Raw genomic sequence first — 24,590 nt, 5'->3', positions numbered from 1 at the left:
AGCGTCTCCAATGCTGAGTAGTTTTCCAGTTTCCAAGGGCCCTGCTGTGGACCACTCTTTCAGAAAATTCTTACTTACTTACTTACTTACACAGAGCCAAAATCTGCTTTTCTGTAGTATGTGCCTACTGGCAGTAGTTCAACTTTAGTATGTGGGATCACGCAAAATAAATCAAATTGCTCTTCCACATGTCAGCTCCTTATATCTTAGAACACTGCAATCATGACTCCAGGCGGAACCTCACTGAATCCTAGTACCATAGGATTTCAAGTCCCATCGTCACCACCAGAACTGAATACAACATCCTGTGCATTATGCCCAGTGTAAAGCTAAACTGGGGCCCCCTGGAGTTTTCTAGGTGCCAAGAGCAATAGGAAGATCTCATGGCCTCATTCTACATGCTACCTTGGAATCTTAACCTAAAGAACAGAGACAGGTTCCTGTGGAACGTGTGCTCTCTGCTCGGCAGCAGGGAGTTATGCAATTTCCAGGTCATATGTACCCACGGTACATGTCTGTGGTCTGAATGGTGGTGAAATGGTTTGTTTTTTTTGACTGGATTTGGGTACAAAAGGAAAAGAGTCACTCCTGTTTCATCAGAGAAGATGGTGGTGTTCTCTTAATCACAGACACAAATGGAAGGTTCTTTCTTGAGAGTAGGCCACTCTACCATGTACTTCTTTAAGCCCCATTGTTGAACAAAGTGATTTACATTGTCTTTTCCTTTCTGTCTCCTTGCCATCTTCTCTCACGATTACAGATTACTGCAACAGCTTTCTAAATAATTTTATCAGCCTCTTATTTTTCCTTTCTCTGGTTCATTGTCATCATTCTGCCAGATAACAGTACAGGAACAACAGTCATGTCTCTGCTGGTCCGTACTCTTCAGTGGCTCCCCATTACCAGTAAAAGAAAAGCAAAATTTCTTAGGGTGGTGTTCAAGACTTTCCAGAACCACCAAGCTCTCCCTTTTCTCCTTTTCCACATCTAAAAGAGACTATTCCATATTTTCTGAACTTGTCTTAACATTTTCTCATCCCTAGGCCTTGGTCATATTGTGTACCCTATAAGAAATGTCCATTTCTCCTTCCTTCACAAAACCATGTATCAAACCCTATCTTCTTCATTGTTCATGTTCATTCATATTTCTCTTCTCTCTCCCTGCCCCCTCCCAGTTTGATTTCCCTGCTTCAGTGGCCTAACGGCATATTATGTCTCTTTTTATGGTACTTCTAAAAATTTGCTTTTTGTTTTAAATTAAGTAGGCTCCACACCCAATGTAGAATTTGAACTCACAACCCTGAGACCAGGTGTTGCATACTCTATCAACTGAGCCAGCCAGGCGCCACAAAATTTGCTTTTTATTTTAGGGACGTGTGTTCATGTCTTTTGTTCCTGCAACATTGTAAACTCATAAATAACTTGAAAGGAGTGGTTAGATCTTGCCTCTTTTCTATATCCCTCAAGACGTTGAGCAGAATTTTGCTTGTTTTCCTGAATACTGTAAAAGGAGCTTGTTGATTTGGCATGAGCAGTGAAGTAGCAGGAAGAACTAAGTGGAAGTAGATGGTTTTGAGCCTGAGACTGGAAGAAAAGTCATACCTTTGACCAAAAGAGGCAGAACCCAGAGGAGTTGCTGATATGTGATACAGGGCACGAAGAAGGAAAAAAATGCTGGCTTCTTAATGATGATCAAGTAGAAAGAACAATGAGTGGGAAATGTAGGGATCTTTTATAGTGAGAACTCTCTTGCCAGTTTCATGATCTCAGAGTCTCCTTGGACTGCTTTAGACTCAAGAGCTATGTAGTTGCCACCTATCATGTCAAGTCTGGTTCTAGGTGCTTTTATATTTTTAAGCCTTACTTATTACCCTATGTACTAATATTAGTTTTGTATTTTCCCCCTTTTATATGTGTGGTTATTGAGGCTTAGGAAAGTTAAAAATTTTTGTCCAAGTTTATAGAGCAAGAACTAGGACTGTAATTTGGGTATTTTCACTCTGATCTGAAACTTTTCTCATCCCACTCTGAAGCATCTTCCTCATTCTGCTCTCCTCATTTCTCTGCATTTGTGCCCCTCGCTTTGAGTTTTCATTGATCTGAATTAATAATGTTTCTTCTGCTTGGTTGGGTTATACGAGGAATTAGGCAGAATGTGATACCTTTAAATCTTCATATTGTCTACTTTAAGTGACTTAATATAGTTTATTATTGAAAATGGGAAAAATGGGTTCATGATGAGATAGTTAAGCCTAATTATGTATACTTGTGTTTTAATGAAATTTAGCTATTTTGTGTAATTCTATAATTAGAGTACTTATGTGCCAGAGGAAGGCCCTGTTTGAGGATCTGGGGAAGAGGAAGACCAGACCCTCTATTCTGAAAGAGCTCTAGATGTTGGAACCTTGTGAGAAGGATGATCAAAAATGGTAACATTACAGGATAGCATTGAAATATAAACAAAACTTTGGAGAATTTAGAAAAGAAGGAAGATTGGGAGGCTTTTCAGATAGGAGGAATTGAAAGTGTGGAGGTAGAAAAGTATGTTTAGGGAACAGTGAAAATTCAACTTGGTTTGAATAGTTACTGTGTGTGTGTGTGTGTGTGTGTGTGTGTGTGTGTGTGTATAACAAAGTATAAATAAAGGAGTAGAAATGAAATGGGAAAAGTAGGTTTGAGCTAAATTGTAAAGGCCCTAAAACTGAGCCACAGAACCCAAGAGTGAATCAACAGATGGAATGGATAAACACAATGTGACTTATACACACAACAGAATATTATTCAGCCTTAAAAGGGAATGAAAGTTTGACACACGCTATAACATGGATTAACATTGAAGACCTCGTGCTAAGTGAAATAAGCCAGTCACAAAAGGGCAAATATTGTATGATTCCACATCTATGAGTAGTTAAATTCATAGAGACAGAAAGTTTAATGGTGGTTTTTAGGGACTTGGTAGAGTGGGGAGTAGGGAGTTAGTGTTTAATGGACCCAAAGTTTCAGTTGGGGAAGATGAAGAAGTTCTGGGAAAGATGGTATTGATGGCTCTACAACAGTGTGAATATACTTAATGCCACAGAACTGTACACTTAAAGTGGTTAAAATGGTAAATTTTATGTTCAGTATATCTTACCACATTGAAAATAGATTTTAAAATTTTTAATTAAAAAAAAAAACCCTAAGCCATAGAAATTAAACTTTGCTGTGCAGATGATGGAGAGTCATGAAAATTTTGGATAGTGGGAGCAGTAACATCAGAATTTTACTCTGATTAAACTGGAAGATTAAACTGGATGCATTGGTAAGCATTTAATTAGGACAACTGGTAGGAAACTATGACAGTAGCCCAGGCTATACACATTAAGCGCTTAAAATAGAGCAGAAAAGCAAGCATGATATGGTAGGTATTTTGGTGGATATATGTACATAATTACTAGGAGTAGAATTGTGGGGTCCTGGGGTGTATGTTCAGCTTTAGTAGATACTGCCATGGTTTCCCAAAGTGTTTATACCAATTTACACTCTTGCTAATAGGGTATGAGAGTTTCAGTTTCTCCATATTCTTCCCAGTGCTTATGATTATCAGTCTTTGTTGTTAAAACCATTCTGGCAGTTGTGTCCTGGTGTTAATTTGCATTTTCCCAATGACTAATGAAATCAAGATCTTTTTATATGCTTATTGCCTTTTGGATCTCTTTTGTATAGTGGCTATTCAGATCTTTTGCCAATTTTTCTATCAAGTGGTCTTTCTCTTGCTAATATGTAGGAGGTTTTTTTTTTTTCTTATATGTTCTGAATATGAGTCCTTCATTGAATATATGTATTGCAAGTATCTCCTCTTACTTGGCTTTTCATCCTCTTGATGGTGCCAGACACTATTTAATGTAGTACCATTGATTACTTTTTCTCTTGTGTTAGTAACTTTTGAGTATTCAAGAAAGCTTTGCCTACCCCAAAGTCATGAAGACATTTTCCTCTAAATGCTTTATTGCTGTATCTTTCACATTTGGATTTTTAATGATCTGAAATTAATTTTCACATGTGGCATGAAATAAAGATTAAGAATCTTTCCCTATAAGTATCAAATGACCTATCACCATTTATTAAAAAGATCATTCTTTTCTCTATAGCAGTATCACCTTTTTCATAAATCTAGTGACAAAGTATGTATGGGTCTGTTTCTGGATTCTTCTATTCCATTTGCCTATTAAATCTCTCTTTTAGGCTCTCTTTTAGTCTTCTAAATAAACAAGGCTTTCCTCCCAGTGGTTACCTTTGGTTATACGCACCTAGCCCTGGAAGTGGAAAGTAGAATGTATTTGTTACTTTATTGCAGCATAACAAATGACTTGAAACTTACTGGCTTTAACAACAATAAATACTTAATATTTCATATGGTTTCTGTGAGTCAGGAATTCAGGAGCACTTTTGCTTGGTGGATTTGGCTCATGAAATTGTGGTCAGAAAGTTGTCTACTGCTGCAGGCATCTGAAGGCTTGACTGGGGCTGAAGTATGTGCTTCTAAGAAGAGCTCATTTACACGGCTGAAGGGAGGCCATAGTTCCTCACCATGTGCAGTCCTCCTCAGTACTGCTTGAGTATCCTTACAACATGGCAGCTGATCCAAAGGAGGACAGGGAAGAAGCTGTCGTGTCTATAATTACTTAGCCTTCAAAGTCACACACTGTTGTTTATGCAGTATCCTCTTGGTCATCCTTATTCAGTGTGGGAGGAGACCACATAAGGCTGTATTAGGAAGTGAGACTCATTAGGGGCTATCTTGGAGACTGGCTGCTACACAGAAAAACAAGAGATGATAGTTGGCATCTTATGTATATTTTTATTGTCTATCTGGGAACTTTTATTCTCTAAGGCCAAGAATCATGCCTTGTCTTTACAGTACAAGAATCCCTAGAGCTGGTATATAGTTGGGAAGGTTGAGAAATACAAATGACTCTTCGTCTACTCCATTTTGTGCCCTCCTGCTCAGAAGCCTGAACTCTGAAGTTCACTCATATTTTCACATTGTGATTTCCTAAGGTCCTCTCCCCATCCCTGAGTGGGAAAGATTGAGGACAGCTGGATCTGGTCATAGTCATTAGCCAGCTATTAACAACCTTTCTTTCCATGTTGTTTATTTTTCTTCTCTGAGAAATAGTCATTCCTCCTTATGGTTTTCTTCAAATACATTTCCTGTCTTTTCCATTCTTTTTTTTTTTTTTAAAGATTTTATTTATTTTAGAGAGAGAGAACACAAGTGGGAGGAGCAGAGGGAGAGGGAGAATCTCAAGCAGACTTTACACTGAATGCAGAGCCTGACACAGGGCTCCGTCCCATGATCCTGAGATCATGACATGAGCTGAAACCAAGAGTCAGACACTTAACCAATTGACTGTACCAACCCAGGCACCCCCCATCAATGAACATTCTAATTCTATTATGGAGCAGTTTCCTTTTAATTAAACTTTATTTTGAGAAAACTTTAGTTTCATAGGTAGTTGTAAAAATAATACAGAGATCCCATATACCCTCTACTAGTGTCCCCCCAGTGGTCACATCTTCCGAAACTATACTACAGTATCACAACAAGAATGTTGGTATTGATACAGTCAAGATCCAGAACACTTCCATCACTATAAGAATCTCTCATACCACCCTTTTATAGCCATACTCATATCTGTCCTACTCCAAGCCCCTTCTTAACCACTGACAACCACTAATCTGTCCATTCCTAAATTCTACCATTTCAAGAATTGTAGGTAAGTGCAGTTGTGCAGTATGTAGCCTTTTGGGATTGGTTTTGTTGACTCAGCATAACTCTCTGGAGATGCATTCAAGATTTTGTGTGTGTCAGTACTTTGTTCTTTTTTTTTTTTTTTTTAATTGCTGAGTAGTATTCTATGGTATGGATATATTACAGTTTACTTAGCCATTCTCTCATTGAAGGACACTTAGATTGTTCCAATTTGGAGCTCTTATAAATAAAACTTAAACAACCATGTACAAGTTTTTATATGAAATAAATCTTTATTTCTCTGGGATACTCAGGAGAGCAATTGCCGAGGTATATAGTAGTTGCATGTTGAGCTTTTTAAGAAATGGCCAAAGTAGGGGTGCCTGGGTTGCTCATATGTTAAGTGTCAACTCTTGATTTCGGCTCAGGTCATGATCTCAAGGTCATGAGATCGAGCCCTGTGTCGGGAGAGCTCTCTCTCCCAAAAAACAAAACAAAACATTTAAACAACAACAACAAAAAGGGCCAAATTGTTTTCCAGGGTGGCTGTATCATTTTAGATTATTACCAACAATGTTTGACGCATTTTCTCTGCCTCATTACCAGCATTTTGTGTTGTTACAATTTTTTATTTTAACCATTCTGATAGGTCTGTGATAAGATCTCATTGTGTTTTAATTTGTGTTTCCAGAATGGCTAAAGCTATTGAGCATCTTTGCATGTGCTTATTTACCATCTATATATTCTCTTTGGTGAAATATCTTTTCATGTCTTTTGCGCTTGTCCTAATTGGATTGTTTCCCTCTTTTAACTGTTGAGTGTTGAGAGTTCTTTATATGTTCTAGATACTATTCTTTGTTGAATATGTGGTTTGCAAATATTTTCTCCTACTCTACAGCTTGTCTTTTTATCTTTTTAAATTTTTTATTATTTAAGTATACTTGATATACAGTGTTATTAGTTTGAGGTGCACAATATAGAGATTTGACAATTCTATAAATTATGCAGTGTTCATCATGATAGTGTAACCATCTGTCTTCATGCAACATTATTACAGTATTATTGACTATATTCCCTATGCTATACTTTCATCTCTGTGACTTATTTATTTTTATGTCTGGGAATTTATACCTCTTTATTCCCTTCAGCTATTTCATACATTTCTCCCACTCCCCTCCCCTCCAGCGACTACCAGTTTATTCTCCACATTTATGAGTCTGTTTCTGCTTTGTTGTTATTGTTGTTTGCTCCTTTTGATTTTTAGATTCCACCGGTAACTGAAATCATATGGTGTTTGTCTTTCTCTGACTAACTTACTTCATTTAGCATAATACCCTCTAGGTCCATACGTGTTGTCACAAATGGCAAGATCTCACTCTTTTAATGGGTGGGTGACATTCATGTGTCTGTGTGTTTGTGGGGGGCTGTCTGTGGGTGTGTACACCACATCTTTATTCATTCATCTGTTAATAGACACTTGAATTGTTTCCATATCTTGGCCTTTGTAAATAATGCTGAAATGAATATAGAGGTGCATATATATTTTCGAATCAGTGTTTTCAGGGATTTCGGTGGGGGGGGGGCAGTAAATACCCAGGAATGGAATTACCAGATCATATGGTATTTCTATTTTTAATTTTTTGAGGAATCAGCATACTGTTTTCCACAGTGGTTGCACCAGTTTACATTTTCACCAACCTTTGTGCACAAGGATTCATTTACATTTCACCAACCTTTGTGCACAAGGGTTCCCTTTTCTCTGCATCCTCACCAACACTTGTTATTTCTTTTAATAATAGCCATTCTGACTGGTGTGGGGTGATAGCTCGTTGTGGTTTTGATTTGCATTTCCCTGATGACTAGTGATGTTGAGCATCTTTTCATTCATCTTTTAGCTATCTGTATGTCTTCTTTGGGAAAATACTCAATCCAAAAAATTGGATTTTTTTTTTTTTGGCCGTTGAGTTGTGTAAGTTCTTTACATACTTTTTATAGTAACCCTTTATCAGAAAAATCATTTGCAAGTATCTTCTCCCACCCAGTAGGTTGCTTTTTTGTTTTGTTGATGATTTCCTTAACTGTGCAAAAGCTTTTTATTTTGGTGTAATCCCTCTTGTGTATTTCTGCTTTTGTTTCCCTTGCCTGAGGAAAAATAACCATAAATATATTGCTAAGGCTGATATTCAAGAGACTACTGCCTTTGTTTTCATTTAGGAGTTTTATGGTTTCAGGTCTCATATTTAGGTCTTTAATCCATTTTGAGTTTATTTTTGTGTATGGTATAAGAAATTTCATTCTTTTGCATGTAGCTGTCCATTTTTCCCAACACCATTGATGAGAATATCTTTTCCCCATTGTATATTCTTGCCCCCTTTGTCATAGGTTAATTGACCTTATAAGCATGAGTTTTTTCCTGGGCTCTCTATCCTGTTCGATTGATCTATGTGTTTATTTTGTGCCAGTACCATTGTTTTGATTATTATAGCTTTAGTATATCTTGAAATCTGGGATTGTGATGCCTCCAGCTTTGTTCTTTCTCAAGATTGCTTTGACTATACAGGGTCTTTTGTGGTAACATCCAAATTTTAGTATTATTTGTTCTAATTTTGTGAAAAATCCTTTTGGTATTTTGACAGAGACTGCATTGAATCTGTCATTTGCTTTGAATAGTATGGACATTTTAACACTGATAATTTTTCCAGTTCATGATCACGATAGATCTTTCCATTTGTATCATCTTCAATTTCTTCCATTACTTTCTAATAGTTTTCAGAGTATAGATCTTTTGCCTCCTTGGTTAAATTTATTCCTATCTTTTTCTTTTTTTTTTTTTTTTTTGGTGCAATTGTAAATGGGGTTGTTTCTTAATTTCTCTTTCTGCTACTTCATTATTTGTGCATAGAAACACAAGAGATTTCTTTATTTGTGCATAGAAACACAACAGATTTCTATATATTAAATTTTGTATCATGCAACTTTACTGAATTCATTTATCAATTCTAATAGTATTTTGGTAAATTCTTTAGGGTTTTCTATGTGTAGTATCATGTCATCTGCAAATAGTGAAAGTTTTACTTCTTCCTTACCAATTTGGATGCCTTTTATTTTTCTTATCTGCTTGCTGCCAACTAGGACTTCCAGTACTATATTGAATAAAAGTGACAAGAGTGGACATCTGTGTCTTTTACCTTATCTTAAAGGAAAAGCATTTAGTTTTTCACCATTGGTATGATGTTAGCTGTGGGTTTTTCATCTATGGCTTTTATTATGTGGAGGTATGTTCCCTCTAAACCAACTTTGTTGAGAGTTTTTATCATGAATGGATATTGAATTTTATTAGGTGCCTTTTCTGCATCTATTGAGATAACTATATGGTTTTTATCCTTCATTTTGTTAATGTGATCAATCACATTGGTTGATTTGTGGATATTGAACCATCCTTGCATCCCTGGAATAAATCCCACTTGACTGTGGTGAATGATCCTTTTTTTTTTCCCCTCACTGCGTTTGATCAGGTCTTTATTCAAAATTTGCTGTCCAAAATGATTTGACTTTTATGGAATAAACAAATTTAAGTTTTTATGCAGCAGGCTTCTTTTCTTCCGTGGTGGGTTTCTTTTCTGCAGTCTTCTTCTTGGCTGCTGGTTTCTTGGTAGCTGCAGGCTTTTTTCCCACCAAAGGTTTCTTCTGCTTTTTTTTTTTTTTTAAGATTTTATTTATTTGACAGAGAGAGACACAGCGAGAGAGGGAACACAGGCAGGGGAAGTGGGGGAGGGAGAAGCAGGCTTCCCGCAGAGCAGGGAGCCCAATGTGGGGCTCGATCCCAGGACCCTGGGATCATGACCTGAGCCGAAGGCAGACGCTTAATGACTGAGCCACCCAGGCGCCCCAGTTTCTTCTGCTTCTTAACACCAACAGCCTCCTTTCCTTTCTTCCCTACCACAGGCTTCTTGCCTGGAACCCCTTTCTCATATGATTTGGCTTCTAATTTGCCTTATCCATCCGGAGTTTGTGATTCTTGGCCTGGCAAAGAATGGTGTTCCGGCACATGGACTTTGCATATGGGTTTAACTTCAACATGATTCTCAGATTTTTCAGTGGTTTGTTCTTCAGGACTCTGTGATGAATCTTCTTGCATGGTGCTCAGAGGGCTCTTTGGATCTCTGGGCTTTTCAAGATTCTGCTAAGGTCTGTATTAAGCATCTTATGCATTGAAAGGTTGTAGTTACTCTTGAGGGAGGCAGGCTTACACCATATCTGCCATACAGATCATCTAACTTGCAGAAAGCACTTTCAGTCCAAATGCAGAAATATGGCATGTGCTCACCAGGAGCAAGTTAAAAAACGCTCAGTTTGGTTACATTAAGTAAAGTAATTCCAGGGATGTTTCTGAAGGCCTTGATGATTCCGTTGCCCTCATTATAGATGGTGTAGGGTCCTCTGTGCTGAATACAATGATGGTTTCTCATTTTGCCCTTGCCAGCTCTTATTCACTGAGAGGCATAGACCTTTTTGATATAATTCCAAGCTTTAAGTTTCTTAAGAAGCAAAACAATCTCCTAAGCCTTCTTATAGCCTTCAACTTTATCTTCAACCACCAAAGGAAGTTCAGGAACATCCTCAATACAGTGACTTTTAGACATGACCAGTGCTGGTAAGGCTGAGGCAGCCAGGGCAGAGCAGATGGCATATCACTTCTGTGTTGTGTTCATTCTGCAGTGCTAACAGTGCCACATTTTGGTTGGTGCAAACATGTGGCCCCCGCGACACATATTTCCGAAAGCACTCTGGCCAGAATGGTAAGTCTCACTGCCTCAAACTCTGGGAATTTGAACCACGGCTCTACCAGTACCCCAAGATTCAGCTGGCTTGATGCCACTAATTCAGTTACAGCATATAACTATATGTTGTTTTTGTGCAAGTTAGTGTGAATAAAGTCCACAATATCGAGTCAATGGGAGATTTGAACACAGCAGGCAAAGTAACATTTTTGCCGGATGACTGCCCCTTTTCAGAGTACACTGATGTCAGTGGAGGAGCACACACCATCACACGGAGAGGACAGGGTCATGCTCCTCTCAACCCTGTGGCTCCTATAGGAAAAAGATGAATGATCCTTTTAATGCATTATTGAATTTGGTGTGTTGATATTTTGTTGAGGATTTTTGCATTTATGCTCATCAGAGATATTGGCCTGTAGTTTTATTTTACAGTATCTTTTTCTGGGTTTAGTATCAGGGTAATGCTGGTCTTATAGAATGAATTTGGAAGCTTCCCTACCTCTTCTATTTTTTGGCATAGTTTGAGAAAATAAGTATTTACTCTTCTTTAATATTTGGTAGAATTCACACGTGAAGCCATTTTGGCCTGGACTTTTGTTTGTTGGGAGTTGTTTTTTTTTTATTATTACCAATTCAATTTTGTTACTAGTAATTAACATATTCTAATTTTCTGTTTCCTCTTGATTCAGTTTTGGAAGATTGTGTGTTTCTAGGAATATTTTTCTTGTAGGTTGTAGGTTGTCCAGTTTGTTGGCATATAATTTTCTATAGTAGTATCTTACAATCTTTTGTATTTGTGTGGTACTGGTTGTTATTTCTCCTCTTTCATCTCTAGTTTTATTTGAGTCGTCTCTTTTTTTTCTTGATGAGTCTGACTAAAAGTTTATCAGTTTCATTTACGTTTTCAAAGAACCAACTCTTGATTTCATTGATATTTCGTACTTTTTTTTAGTCTTGACTTAAGTTATCTCTGCTGTGATCTTTATTATTTCCTTCCATTTACTAGCCTTGGGCTTTGTTTGTTCTTTTTCTAGTTCCTTTAAATGAAAGTTAGATCATTTATTTCAGATTTTTCTTATTTCTTTTTTTTTAAGATTTTATTTATTTATTTGATAGAGACACAGCGAGAGAGGGAACACAAGCAAGGGGAACAGGAGAGGGAGAAGCAGGCCTCCTGCTGAGCAGGGAACCCGATGCAGGGCTCGATCCCAGGACCCCAGGATCATGACCTGAGCCGAAGGCAGACGCTTAACAACTGCACCACCCAGGCACCCCTGAGATTTTTCTTATTTCTTGAAGTAGACCTGTATCACTATAAACTTCCCTCTTAGAACTGCTTTCACTGTGTCCCAAAGATCTTGGACCATTGTGTTTTCGTTTTTGTTTGTCTCCATGTGTTTTTTTATTTCATTTTTTATTTCTTTGTTAACCCATTGGTTATTTAGTAGCACATTGTTTAGCCTCCATGTGTTTGTGGTTTTTCTGGTTTTTTGTTTTTTAAGTAGATTTCATGCCCAGCATGGAGCCCAGTGCGGGGCCCAAACTTAAAACCCTGAGATAAAGACCTGAGCTGAGATCAAAAGGCGGACACTTAATCAACTGAGCCACCCAGGTGCCCCAGTTTTGTTTTTTATTGTAGTTGAGTCTAGTTTCCTACTGCTGTGGTCAGAAAAGATACTTGATATGATTTCGGTCTTCTTAAATTTATTGAGACTTTTTTGGTGGGCTGTCAATTTTTCCTCAAGGATGTTCCGTGTGCACTTGAAAAGAAAGTATATTCTGCTGTTTTTTTGATAGAATATTCTGTATATATCTGTTAAGTCCTTCAGGTCTAATGTGTCATTCGAAGGCACTGCTTCTGTATTGATTTTCTCTCTGCATGATCTATTTATTGTTATAAGTGGGATGTTAAAATCCCCTACCATTAGTGTATTAATGTCAGTTTCTCTCTTTATGTCTGTTACTGGTTGCTTTATGTGTTTAGGTGCTCCTGTGTTGGTGCATAGATATTTACAATTGTTATATCTTCTTTTTGGATTGATCTCTTTATCATTATGTAATGCTCTTCTTTGTCCGCTGTTACAGTCTTTGTTTTAAAGTCTATTTTGTCTGATACAAGTATTACCATTATGGCTTTTCTTTCAACTTCCATTTGTGTGGAATATCTTTCTTCATCCCTTCACCTTCAGTCTGTATGTGTCTTTTTGTCCTCTTAACAAAGGCTTTTGCAGAGCAAAAGTTTTACATTTCATTGAAGTCTAATTTATAAGATTGTACTTTTATGGATTATGCTTTTGGTGTCAAGTCTAAGAACTTTTGCTTAGCTCTAGATCTGATAGATTTCCTCCACAGTTTTTTTTTTCTAAACGTTTTGTAGTTTTACATTTAAGTCCATGATTCATTTTGAGTTAGTTCTTGTATAAGAGGTGAGATTTAAATTGAGGTTCATTTACTTCTTTATGGATGCCCAATTGCATTATTTATTGAAAAGACCATCTTTCCTGCACTGAATTGCTTTTTCACTTTCATCAGAAATCAGTTGGGCATATTTGTGTGGGGCTGTTTCTGGGTTCTCTGTTCTATTCCTTTGTTCTGTGTGTGTGCTTCTGCCAACACCACATAGTCTTGAGAACTGTAGGTATATAATAATTCTTGGAATCTAGTGAATTAACAATCCCTCTTTTATCTTCCTTTTCAAAATTGTTTTAGCTATCGCACTTTCTTTGCCTTCCCATATACATTTTAGAGTAATTTTGTCTACGTCTGCAAAAACTCTTGCTGGGATTTTGATAGAAATTATGTCAAATCTGAGCATCAGTTTGGGGAGATGTACTATGTTGAGTCTTCTAATCCATGAACATGGTATGCTTCTCCATGTGGTTTTCTTTTTTCCTTTCATCAGTATTTTATAGCTATCAGCATACATGTCCTATACTTATTTTGTTAGATTTATACCTATTTCATTGTTTCAAAACAAACTATGAATGACATTTTATTTTTATTCTCTATCCCCAACATGTTCACTGCTGGTATGTAGAAGCAAATTGATCTTTATATGTTCATCTTATATCCTGTGACCTTGATGAGGTCACTTATTAGTTCCAGGAGTTTTTCTTGAATATTTTTTTTCTAAATTCCTTGGGATTTTCTGTGTGGAAAATTATGTCTTCAAATAGGGACAATTTTTTTCTTCCTTTCTAATTTGTATGCCTTTTATATCTATTTCTTTATTGCCCTGACTAGAACTTTCAGCACCATGTTGAATAAGAGTGGTGAGAGTGAGCAGATATCCTTGCCTTGCTCCTGATTTTAGGGGAAAGGCATTAATTACAAAGTATAATGTTGGTGTTGCTCTTCTGTTGATGCTTTTTATCAAACTGAGGAAGCTTCTCCTCTCTTCCTATTTTTTTGAGTTTTTATTATGAATAGGTGTCAAATTTTGTCAGATGCTTTACTCTGCATCAACTGATACGACCGTGTGGTTTTTCTTTAGCCTGTTAGTATAGTGGATTACACTAATTGATTTTTGAATATTGAATTAGTTTTATGTCCTTGGGACAAACCCGACTTGGTTATCTTACATAATTCTTTTTATATCTTGCTGAATTCTCTTTGTATTTTATATTTAAGTCCATGATCCATTTTAACTTAATTTTTGTAAGTGATTTTGTATAGATAAAAGAACAGTCCTAAAAAAGCTTTCTTCTTAATAACATATTCAGGACTCATGTTCTCATGTTCTTCTTGAATTATGTGTCAGTAATCCAACGGTAAATTTTTCATTTATGTATCACGGGACACTTTCAAGCTGAAGGTCCCAGATTTCCTTATAAATATTTATTACATGGCCACTGTTCCTGACAGAATGAAGGGAACAAGATGCTAAAGAACTCACATCATAAAGAATACACAGTATACCTTTATCTTTCTTAATCTCTTTGCTGTAATTCTCTTGCTGTCCTCCTTCCCTACTTCTTACTGTGTACGTTTATATATATTTAAACTGCATTTATTAGTTTGAGTAAATTAATATATTTATAGAATGAAGAAAGTCAACAGATCTTTACTGAGTTCTCATATAGGTCAAGCATTTTGCCAAGTAACTTTTGACTACATGGGACTCTAGCCCCAAGGTGTTCAAAGCTTAAAGGGGTGGAAGGTATATAAACAGTTGAAATGCCAAAGTTGAGGGGAGAAATGCCAAAGAAAGCACAGTTTATTAAGGGAATATAAGACAGGAGCACCAGCTCTACCTGGGGAAGTTAGTAAAGGCCTTCTAGGAGAAGTGATACAAGCTGGCACTGAGGGGACATTGGAATTTTCTAGATAGACAAAGTGAGATGAAAGTTATTCTAGGAAGATGCAGTAGCTTGTGCATGACATGAAGCCATGCAATTATGTGGCATATTTGGAGAATAATTTGTAATTTGTTATGCACCTGTAGTAAGTTCTGGGAGACTGGTAATTCATGCTGTATCCTCAGCATCTAGAATAATGCCTGCAGCATAGTAAGCACTAAACAAATATTTGTTGGATGGATGAATGGAAAGAAGGAAGGAGGGAGGCATAAATGAGGCCAGAGAGATAAGAGAGTTTCAGTAATAAAGACCCTTGCTTAGTAACATTTAGCAAATGTCTACCATAAAGATTTCTAGAAGAATAGGAAATGTTCATAATCTACTTGGAAAGAAACAACAAATACCAAAAATATCTGTAATATGTAGTAGAAAATGATAGGTCATAAAAAGTACATAAAAAGTGTATGAAGGTTCAGAGGAAGTAGACGTCCATTTCAGCTAAGAGGATCAGAGAAGTTGTCATTGGAGCTGGACTTTTTGGAGTTGGTTATACTTGGTTCTCAGTTGTTTGATTTTTTTTAAAGGTGCATTGACTTGGAGAGAAAGTGGTGTGGCAGAAGAGGGATGCGAATTTGGGACTAGACTAGGCAGCCTTGCCTGCTCTGGCATAAATTTATCGGCATTTGATAAGCAGTCATTTATCAGCCTGCACCACTTCCTTGGAAACAGAACCTGACAGGCTCCGATTTTATCTGTAGCAGACACCTTTTTCTTGTTTATGAGGGTGTGTCTGTGTGTGTTTATGCTTGCACCTGCACACCAGTGATTTGGAGACAGCTCTTTCTACAAAGACAAGCCCTGAAGAGGACACATGAACTGAAACGCAAGCTAATCTATTAACAATACATTTTTAAAATGTACCTTGCTACCCACACACTTGTATATGCATGCACCTGCTGCATGCACACACACACACACACACATACACACACAAGCACACACAGAATTCTATAAGCAGTGGCCTGGGCAAGATTTTAGGTAACTGTAAATAGATAGTGCTTATTTTTTAAATTTTCTTCAGTTCTATCCTATCTGTCTATACCTTTTCTTCATTTCAGTGTAAGGCTTATTAGGCACCAGTTATATCCCTGTAACCTACTAGATGCTGTAAGGAGTTCATTTAAGAAAATGATTAGCCAATTAATTCAGTACATATTCATTGATAGCCAGCTATATGTCAGGCACTATTCTAAACACTGGAGATGCAGCATGGAATAAAAAGAACCAATCCTTGCCCTGGTGTTTACATTTTGGGAGGTAGATACAGACACTCAACAAAAATACGGTATTTTAGGTGATGTAAGTAGTAGTAAGACCAGTATTGCAAAGTAGGGGGAAAGAGAGTGTTAGGATTGGGTGATCAGGAATGTTACCTTCCCCCCCATAATGGGACATTTGAATAGACACTTGAAGAGAAGATGTCTGGGGGCGGAGTATTCCAGGCAGACGGAACACCTAGAGCAAAGACTCTGATGCAGGAGTATGTGACTAGTGTGTCGAGAGCAGAATGGCCAAGGCAGAGAGTGGCAGGAGATGGCGTAAAAGATGTAGCATGGGAGAGAGATGACCATCAAGTCAGACCTGTTGGCCATTTTGTAGACTTTGGTTTTTACTCTGAGATGGAAAGCCTTTGGGGACTTTGTGCAGAGAAGTGACATGATCTGATTTATATCAGCTTCCATGTTGAGCCTGGGTTGCAGGATGAAAGGGTGGAAGCAGGAAGACTCCAAAATAGTGGGCTAGACCAGTGAATAATAGTGGAGGTGCGAAAAGACCAGATTGTAGATGTATTTTGAACTGTTTGAACCCATAGGATTTGTTGGATTAGATGTGGAATGTGAAAGGAGTCAATGATGACATCAGGAATTTGGTCTGAGCACCTGGAAGGCTGGAGTTACTGTTAACTGAGATGGGTAAGATTGCAGGAAGAACAGGCTTGGAGGATATGAAGAGTTTTGAGCACATTGGGTTTAAGATGCCTATTAGTGAAGAGTTGGATATAAGACTCTGGAGTTCAATAGATGGATCTGGGCTGGAGGAATAAATTTGGGAGTTGCAGCAAGTAGATGGTTTTTAAAGCTGTGAAACTGAATAAAATAATCTAGGGAGTGGGTGTAGAGAGAGAAGAGAAAGGGTCTGAGAATTGAGTGTGGGAGCATTCCAATATTTAGAGGTCAGGGAGATGAGAAGGAACCAGCACTGGAGCCTGAAAAAGAGAGGCCAGAGGGATAGGGGAATTGAGGGTGAGTTCTGAAGCCAAGGGAAGAAGGTGCTTCAAAGAGGACAGAACAAACCAGTATCAGGTGCTGCTGAGAGAACAAGTAAAACCCAAAAGTTGCATTAGCAGCCTCGAAGTCTTTGAGACCTTTGTTGAGTTATGTCAGTGGTAGGAGTGGGGCAGCCTGATTAGATTGCATTCCAAAAAAGAATGGGAAGAGAGGAAACACAGATCCAGAAGTACAGAAAACTCTTTGAAGTTTTACTGTAAAGTGGATCAGAAAACTGGGCCAGAGTTGGAGGGGGATATGGGAAGAAGCTGAGCTTTAAATTGTTTTTCCCAGGGACACCTGGGTGGCTCAGATGGTTAAGCGTCTGCCTTCAGCTCAGGTCATGATCCCAGAGTCCTGGGATCGAGTCCCACATCGGGCTCCTGGCTCAGCAAGGAGCCTGCTTCTCCCTCTCCCTCTGCCTCTCTCTCTCTCTCTCTCTCTATCTCTATCTCTGTGTCTCAGATGAATAAATAAAATCTTTAAAAAAAAAAATAAATTGTTTTTCCCAGGATGGGGGATGTTGGTGTCCTGATGGGAATGATCCTAGTGGGAAGGGAAAACGCAGTGATTCCAGAGAACGGGAGAATGATAGAGTGGTGTCCCGTTGTAGGTGAGAAGGGGCACACAAATGAAAGGACATTGGCTTTAGATCAGATGAACTGTGCATGCTCCCTAGTAACAGGCTACTTTGCTGCAGATGCTGGCTGATGGATAAATTTGGTGCTGGAGCCTGTGTAAATTCTCTTAATTGCTTATATTTTCTCATGAAACAAAAAGAATGGGCATGCTGGAGATTTAAAGAGAGAGAAGTTCAGAGACTGTTGCCAAAGAGCAAGAGAAAATCATAGACTATGTAACCGTGGTAGGATTTTGGGGTGGCCTGGGGGCCCACTTGCATACAATAATCCAGTCCTTGGCATTTGTAGTGCTTCAGGGTTGTGTACCAGGTGCTCTAGGTACATTTGCATAATGAAAACCCTGCCAGGTAGGGAGGGCAGGTAGTGGTGATATTGATTCTCATTCTACACATGAAGCAAGCTCCAAAGCAGTAAGTGACTTAACCTGCAGATCACACAGCAAGTCAGTGGTTAAACATCGACCCGTCCCAAAGCTCCCTGTTACATGTAACATCTTTTTACCGCTTTGTAGTGGTGTCTGCTCACAGATGACACAGTCTTGTTGAAGAGATGGAATGTAGAAGACAGCATAAGAAAATATGTAATCAAGTGTTTAAATTCTATTGTATGGCATGATACAAGGAGTTTATTCAGTGATACACGTTGAGTGCTTAATATGTGCAAGGCCCAATTGTAAGTACTCGGGCTATCACAGTGAGCAAGATAGTGAAAAAAATCCTAAAGTTCTGTGCTTTGGAGAAGTTTTAGAAGGCTTTCTATGTGACTCCTCCAAGGCATCATCATTTGGTAAAAAGCACAGTGTACTAAAAGTTCAGGAACTTGTTTTTCTGTTCCTTGCTGTATGTGACATTGCTTCAACTCACCACGCCTTGCTGGGTTCCCCGTCCATATACTGAGATGCTATGGTTTTGCAAGTTCCACCTGAATAAAAGTACTATGAGTTTGAGTCTGTATTCTAGCCTAGGGAATAATTGCTCAAAAATGTTTTAGTCTCCATCTAACTTCTTGATCTAAAAAATGGGATGCCACATCTCATTTCATAGTGATAAGACCCTGTTTCCACAGTGAAGCGTTGCACTAACATGCATTCTAAAATCATGCTCTAATTTTTAAACTCTAGGGAAGTATGAAAGAGAGATAGGGGCCATGTTCAGCCTGCAGGTGCAACAGTCCCTGTCCTTAACCTAGTGATTTCTGAACACCCGTGAGAGGCTTTGAAATAACCAATGACTTTTTTTCCTTCTTCCCCCTTCCTGTTCAGGCCTGGAAGAAACGCTGGTTTATCCTGCGGAGCGGCCGGATGAGCGGTGACCCAGATGTTCTGGAATACTACAAGAATGATCACTCAAAGAAGCCCTTGAGGATCATCAACCTGAACTTCTGTGAGCAGGTGGACGCAGGCCTGACCTTCAACAAGAAGGAGCTGCAGGATAGTTTTGTGTTTGACATCAAGACCAGCGAGCGCACCTTTTATCTGGTGGCTGAGACAGAGGAGGACATGAATAAGTGGGTCCAGAGCATCTGCCAGATCTGTGGCTTCAATCAGGCCGAGGAGAGCACAGGTAGGAGAACAAACACGGACCTTTCTCCCAAGGGGCAGGGTGCTTCCTGGAGGGGGCTTAGCCCTTGGGGCTACGATGAAGGCCTTTGGATTCCTTGAGCAAGGACAGCAGACTGCAGCTAAAGGCTCTCCTCTCTGCAGAGGAGTAATAGGCAAAGAGTAAGCTTGTGAAGGGTTTGGCCAAATACCAGCGGGACCCCTGGCCCTGATGACATTCCGATGGGAACCTGAGATGTGTTGAGATTATGTTGAGCTAAGGTACTCTGTGGTGTTTCTTCAGGTACTTCAACACCACCCCCTATGTCAGCCCTGCCCCTTTCCCCCCTTGCCTCCGCTTCCTAGTGCTCTTACCTATCACTCATCCCATAGGGCAGCTCTCACCAGGATTCCTTCTCTGGTCCACCTCTGGCTGTTCTAGCCCATCTGTTTCAGACCATCCTGCACAGTTATACTTGCCACTTTTTTTTTCTTTTGGTTTGGGGTCCTCTGTGATTACTGTTGGTGCATAATCCAGTGTTCTTTTATATTCACTTGGGAGGGGACAGGACAGAAAGGGGGAAATACTGATATATGTTTGGGTTTTGTTGACTTTCACAAAAGAGTAGCCTAACTTTTTATTTTTTCAGATTTATTTACTTGAGAGAGAACAAGTGTAAGTGGGGGGAGGAGCAGAGGAAGAGGGAGAGAGAGCCCGAAGCAGATCTGCCGCTGAGCGTGGAACCTGACGTGGGGCTCTGGGGCTCGACATGGGGCTTGACGTGGGGCTTGACACAGGGCTCGTCACGGGGCTTGATCCGACCTGAGCCAAAACCAAGAGTCTGACGCTCAACCGACTGAGCCACCCAGGAGCTCCGAGTAGCCCAACATTTTTAACTGAGTTTTAAGTTGCAGAAAAGCTCTTTGATATTTGTTTGCACTCATCCCCAACTTTGGAATGATTGAGAAACAGATTTTTTTCTGAGGCAGGTGGAGAACCTAAATCAGTAGTTCTTAAACCTGGTCGCATGACAGAATTAAAGAGGAGCACTTTTTAAATGTTGATGCCAAATTTTTAAAATGTCCATGCCAAATCAGTTCACTATAAATCTCAGGGTTGGGACCTAAGCATGAGTGTCTTTTCACAACTTCATTCTGAGTGGCAAGGGTCTGAGGCACCCTTGCTTATTTTTTGTCTGGGCAATATTACATCTGTAAAATTTTCTTCGTCCATTCATCCATTAGTGGATGCAGGTTGTTGGCATGTCTTAGCTATTGTAAGTCATGCTGCAATGCAGTGAATGTGGAGGTGTAGATATCTCTCTGAGACAGTGATTTCAGTTCCTGCAGATATATACCCAGAGGTAGAATTGCTGGATCATATGGTAGTGCCATTCTTAATTTTCTGAAGAACCTCCATACCATTTTCCATACTGACTATACCAGTTACGTTCCTACCAGCAGTGCACAAGGGTTCCCTTTTCTCTGCATCCTTGCTAGCACTTACCTCTTATCTTTTTGATAATAACCAGTTAACAGGTGTGAGGTGATCTCTCATTGTGGTTTTGATTTGATTTACATTTCCCTGATGGTTAATGATGTTGTACACCTTTTCAGGTAACTTGTCCATATGAAGATCTTCCCTGGAAAAATGTCTATTCAGATCCTGTGACCATTTTTTAATTGGGTTATTTGTTCTTTTTGTTTTTGCTATTGAGTTGTAGGAATTCCTTATGTATTTTGGATATTAACCCCTTATCAGATATGTGGTTTGAAAAAACGTATTTTCTTCCATTTCTTTGGTTGCCTTTTCATCGTGTTGTTACTTTTGTTGTGCAGAAGCTTTTTAGTTTAATGTAGTTCCAGTTTTTTGTTTTTGTTTTTCTTATTTGTGCTTTTGGTGTCATATCCAAAAAAGTCATTGTCAAGACCAGTGTCAAGGAATATATTTTCTCTGTTTTCTTTTAGGAGTTTTATGCTTTCAGGCAGGTCTCACATTTAAATCTTTAATCCAGTTTGAGTTCGTTTTTGTGAATGGTATAAGATAGGGCTCCAGTTTCCTTTTTTTTTCCCCCCCAGTTTTTCTAGCACCATTTTTTGGAAACACTATGTACTATCTTTTTCCCACTGGGTATGCTTAGTTCCCTTGTCAAATATTAGTTGACCATACAGGTGAGGCTCTCTGTTGTGTTCCATCAATCTGTGTATCTGTTTTTATGTCATACCATACTGTTTTCATTACTACAGCTTTGTAATATAGTTTGAAATCAGGAAGTATGATGCCTCCAACTTTGTTCTTCTTTCTCAGGATTGCTTTGGCTACTTGGAATCTTTTGTGGTTCCATATGAATTTTAGGATTGTTTTTTCTATTACTGTAAAAAGATGCCATTGGAATCTTGATTGGAATTTCCCTGAATCTGTAAATGGCTTTGGGTAGTGCGGACGTTTTAACAATGTTAATTCTTCCAATCCATAAACATGAGATATCTTTCTGTTTATCTGTATCAAAGTTCTTATATTTTGAGCGGGCCACATTCTCACTTGGCACTGGGCTCTCCAAATTATGCCACCCATGGGCCTGAGCTAGATGTCCTAGCCTAGGAATTCTGTGACTTTCGTCTTCCTTGCAGAAGGATCATGAGTCCCCATTTTACCCTGAAAAATCTTTGGTATAATCTTTGTTTCCTATATGGAATTTCCTGTTTTCCCCAAATCTTTGTCATTTAGAGGTGTCATGGATTTTTTTTGTTTTTCCCTTTATTTTGTTCCTAATGAGGGAATAAAAAGCTCATTGCATGCGATAAAGAAACAAACGAGGAGGAGAATAAAAAAGCAATCAAAAGAACAAGGGGAGGTAAACCATAGACTGCTTCTCCCACCCCAGGCTCAAAGCTTTCATAAACGTGAGAGAGAGGTACAAAGAATACCTCGGCTTTTTAGAAAATAGGTATGATTGGGAGATGGGGAGGAAGTAATCAGAAAGCAAATTGCTTTCGTTTTTAATTCCACTATAGTTAGCGTACAGTGTCATATTAGTTTCAGGTGTACAATATAGTGATCCAACAATTGTATACATTACTCAGTGCTCATCATGATAAGCGTACTCTTAATCCGCATCACCTGTTTCACCCGTTCCCCACTCACCTCCCCTCTGGTGAGCATCAGTTTATTCTCTATAGTTAAGAGTCTGTTTCTTAATTTGTCTCTCTCTCTTTTTTTTCCTTTGCTCATTTGTTTACTAAATTCCACATGTAAGTGAAAGCGTATGGTATTTGTCTTTCTCTGACTTGTTTCGCTTAGCATTATGCCCTCTAGATCTATCCATGTTGTTACAAATGGCAAGATTTCATTCCATTATAATATATATGAATATATTTATATTTATTTTTATATATGGAATTGTATGTTCCATATATATAATGGAGTCTTCATACACACACCACATCTTCTTTATCCATTCATCTATTGAGGGACACATTGGGCTGCTTCCATAATTTGGCTATTGTAAATGATGCTGCTATAAACATAGGACTGTATATATCCCTTTGTATTAGTGTTTTTGTATTTTGGCGGTAAATACCCAGTAGTGCGATTGCTGGATCCTAGGGTAATTCTATTTTTAACTTTTTGAGGAAACTCCAAACCGTTTTCCCCAGTGGCTGCACCAGTTTGCATTCCCACCAACAGTGCACAAGGGTTCCTTTTTCTCGACATCCTCACCAACACCTGTTGTTTCTTGTGTTTTTTATTTTAGCCATTCCGAGAGGTGTGAAGTGATATCTCATTGTGGTTTTGATTTGCATTTCCCTGATGAGTAGTGATGTTGAGCATCTTTTCATGTGTCTGTTGCCATCTGGATGTCTTCTTTGGAGAAATACATGTTCATGTCTCCTGCCCCTTCGTTAACCCATATTATTTGTTTTTGGGTGTTGAGTTGTATCAGTTGCTTATGTATTTTGGATACTAACCCTTTATCAGATATATGCCATTTGCAAATATCTCCTCCTTTATCAGATATGCCTTTTGCAAGTATCTTCTCCCACTCAGTAGGTTGCCTTTAGTTTAGTTTTTTTTTTATTGCATCCTTTGCTGTGCAGAAGCATTTTATTTTGATGATGTCCCAGTAGTTTATTTTTGCTTTTGTTTCCCTTGCCTTAGGAGACCAATCTAGAAAAAAGTTGCGATAGCCAGTGTCAGAGGAATTACTGCCTGTGTTCTGTTCTAGGATTTTTATGGTTTTAGGTCTCACATTTAGGTCTTTAATTCATTTTGAGGTTATTTTTGTGTATGGTGTGAGAAGGTGGTCCAGTTTCACTCTTTTTGCATGTAACTGTCCAGTTTTCCCAGTACCATTTGTTGAAGAGATTGTATTTTTCCCATTGCATATTCTTTCTTCCTTTGTCAAAGATTAATTGACCATAGAATTGTGGGTTTATTTCTGGGTTTTTCTATTCTCTTCCATTGATTTATATGAGTAAATTGCTTTTACCAAGAGAAATATCCTTGAGATGTGACAAAAATTACTCTTGGTGCAAATATATTTTTTAATCACATATTTTAAAAGTAATTAATGTCTGAATCCTTACTTTTACCATAGAGGATTTAAGTACAGTTCGGATACAAATGTGTGGAACCACATTATCTGGGCTTGCTTTCTTTGGTAGGAAGATTCATTCACCCATGCATACATTGTTTATTCAATTACTCATCCAGCAAACGTTTATGTTATAACCACGGAGGTTACAAAGATGACCAGTAAGGTTCCAGTGCTCACATATCATAGCCTAGTGGAAAGGACAGACCACTAACCAGGCAGCCACAGGGGAGTGCTGGAATAGAGGCATCACCATGGCTGGAGACCCCAGCCCACACGCCACCAGCTCACAGAGAGGGGAGCTTGTCAGGGGGTGACAAATAATCAAGTCCGTATTTTTTCACCAGCTTTGTCAATTAAAAAATATATTCCCTTAAACCTTTGACTTCTTTTTTTAAGGGGATTATTTTATTAGATGCCAGATGGTTTCATTACCAGAGCAAGGATGTTAGTTGTCTGTGACAGAAAGTTAGGATTCTTTGTGAGATCTTTCTGAGGAAGACAGTAGGCTTTTCTTCCCTCTCATAGGAGAATCTGGTGTGTTAAAAGATTCAGCCACATAATGGGTTATATTTTAATTTAGAGACTTTCTTAAAAATGGGTTATATCTATAAAACCCTCAGATAAGGAATTAAAGTTTAATCACCCAAATCAGTGGGGTTTTTTTAGCTGAGAGT

General features: G+C 38.5%; 1 protein-coding gene and 1 pseudogene across 1 annotated transcript in view; one reads left to right on the top strand and one right to left on the bottom strand.

Annotated features, from left to right (window-relative positions):
* Positions 1–24,590, top strand: part of GAB2 (GRB2 associated binding protein 2) — a 181,132-nt gene that overhangs the window by 111,769 nt on the left and 44,773 nt on the right. Inside the window, exon 2 of the mRNA XM_028116069.2 lies at positions 19,043–19,343. Coding sequence (XP_027971870.1) covers positions 19,043–19,343 — 301 coding nt within the window. The remainder of the gene's footprint in view (positions 1–19,042; positions 19,344–24,590) is intronic.
* LOC114218801 (large ribosomal subunit protein uL4-like) lies at positions 9,314–10,783 on the bottom strand (annotated as a pseudogene).

The sequence above is a fragment of the Eumetopias jubatus genome, unplaced genomic scaffold, assembly GCF_037043125.1.
Source record: "Eumetopias jubatus isolate StellerSeaLion01/CBP00866 unplaced genomic scaffold, mEumJub1_p1.0 scaffold_13, whole genome shotgun sequence".
NCBI classification, from domain to species: Eukaryota; Metazoa; Chordata; class Mammalia; order Carnivora; family Otariidae; genus Eumetopias; species Eumetopias jubatus.
This window is presented reverse-complemented; position numbering and strand designations above follow the sequence as displayed.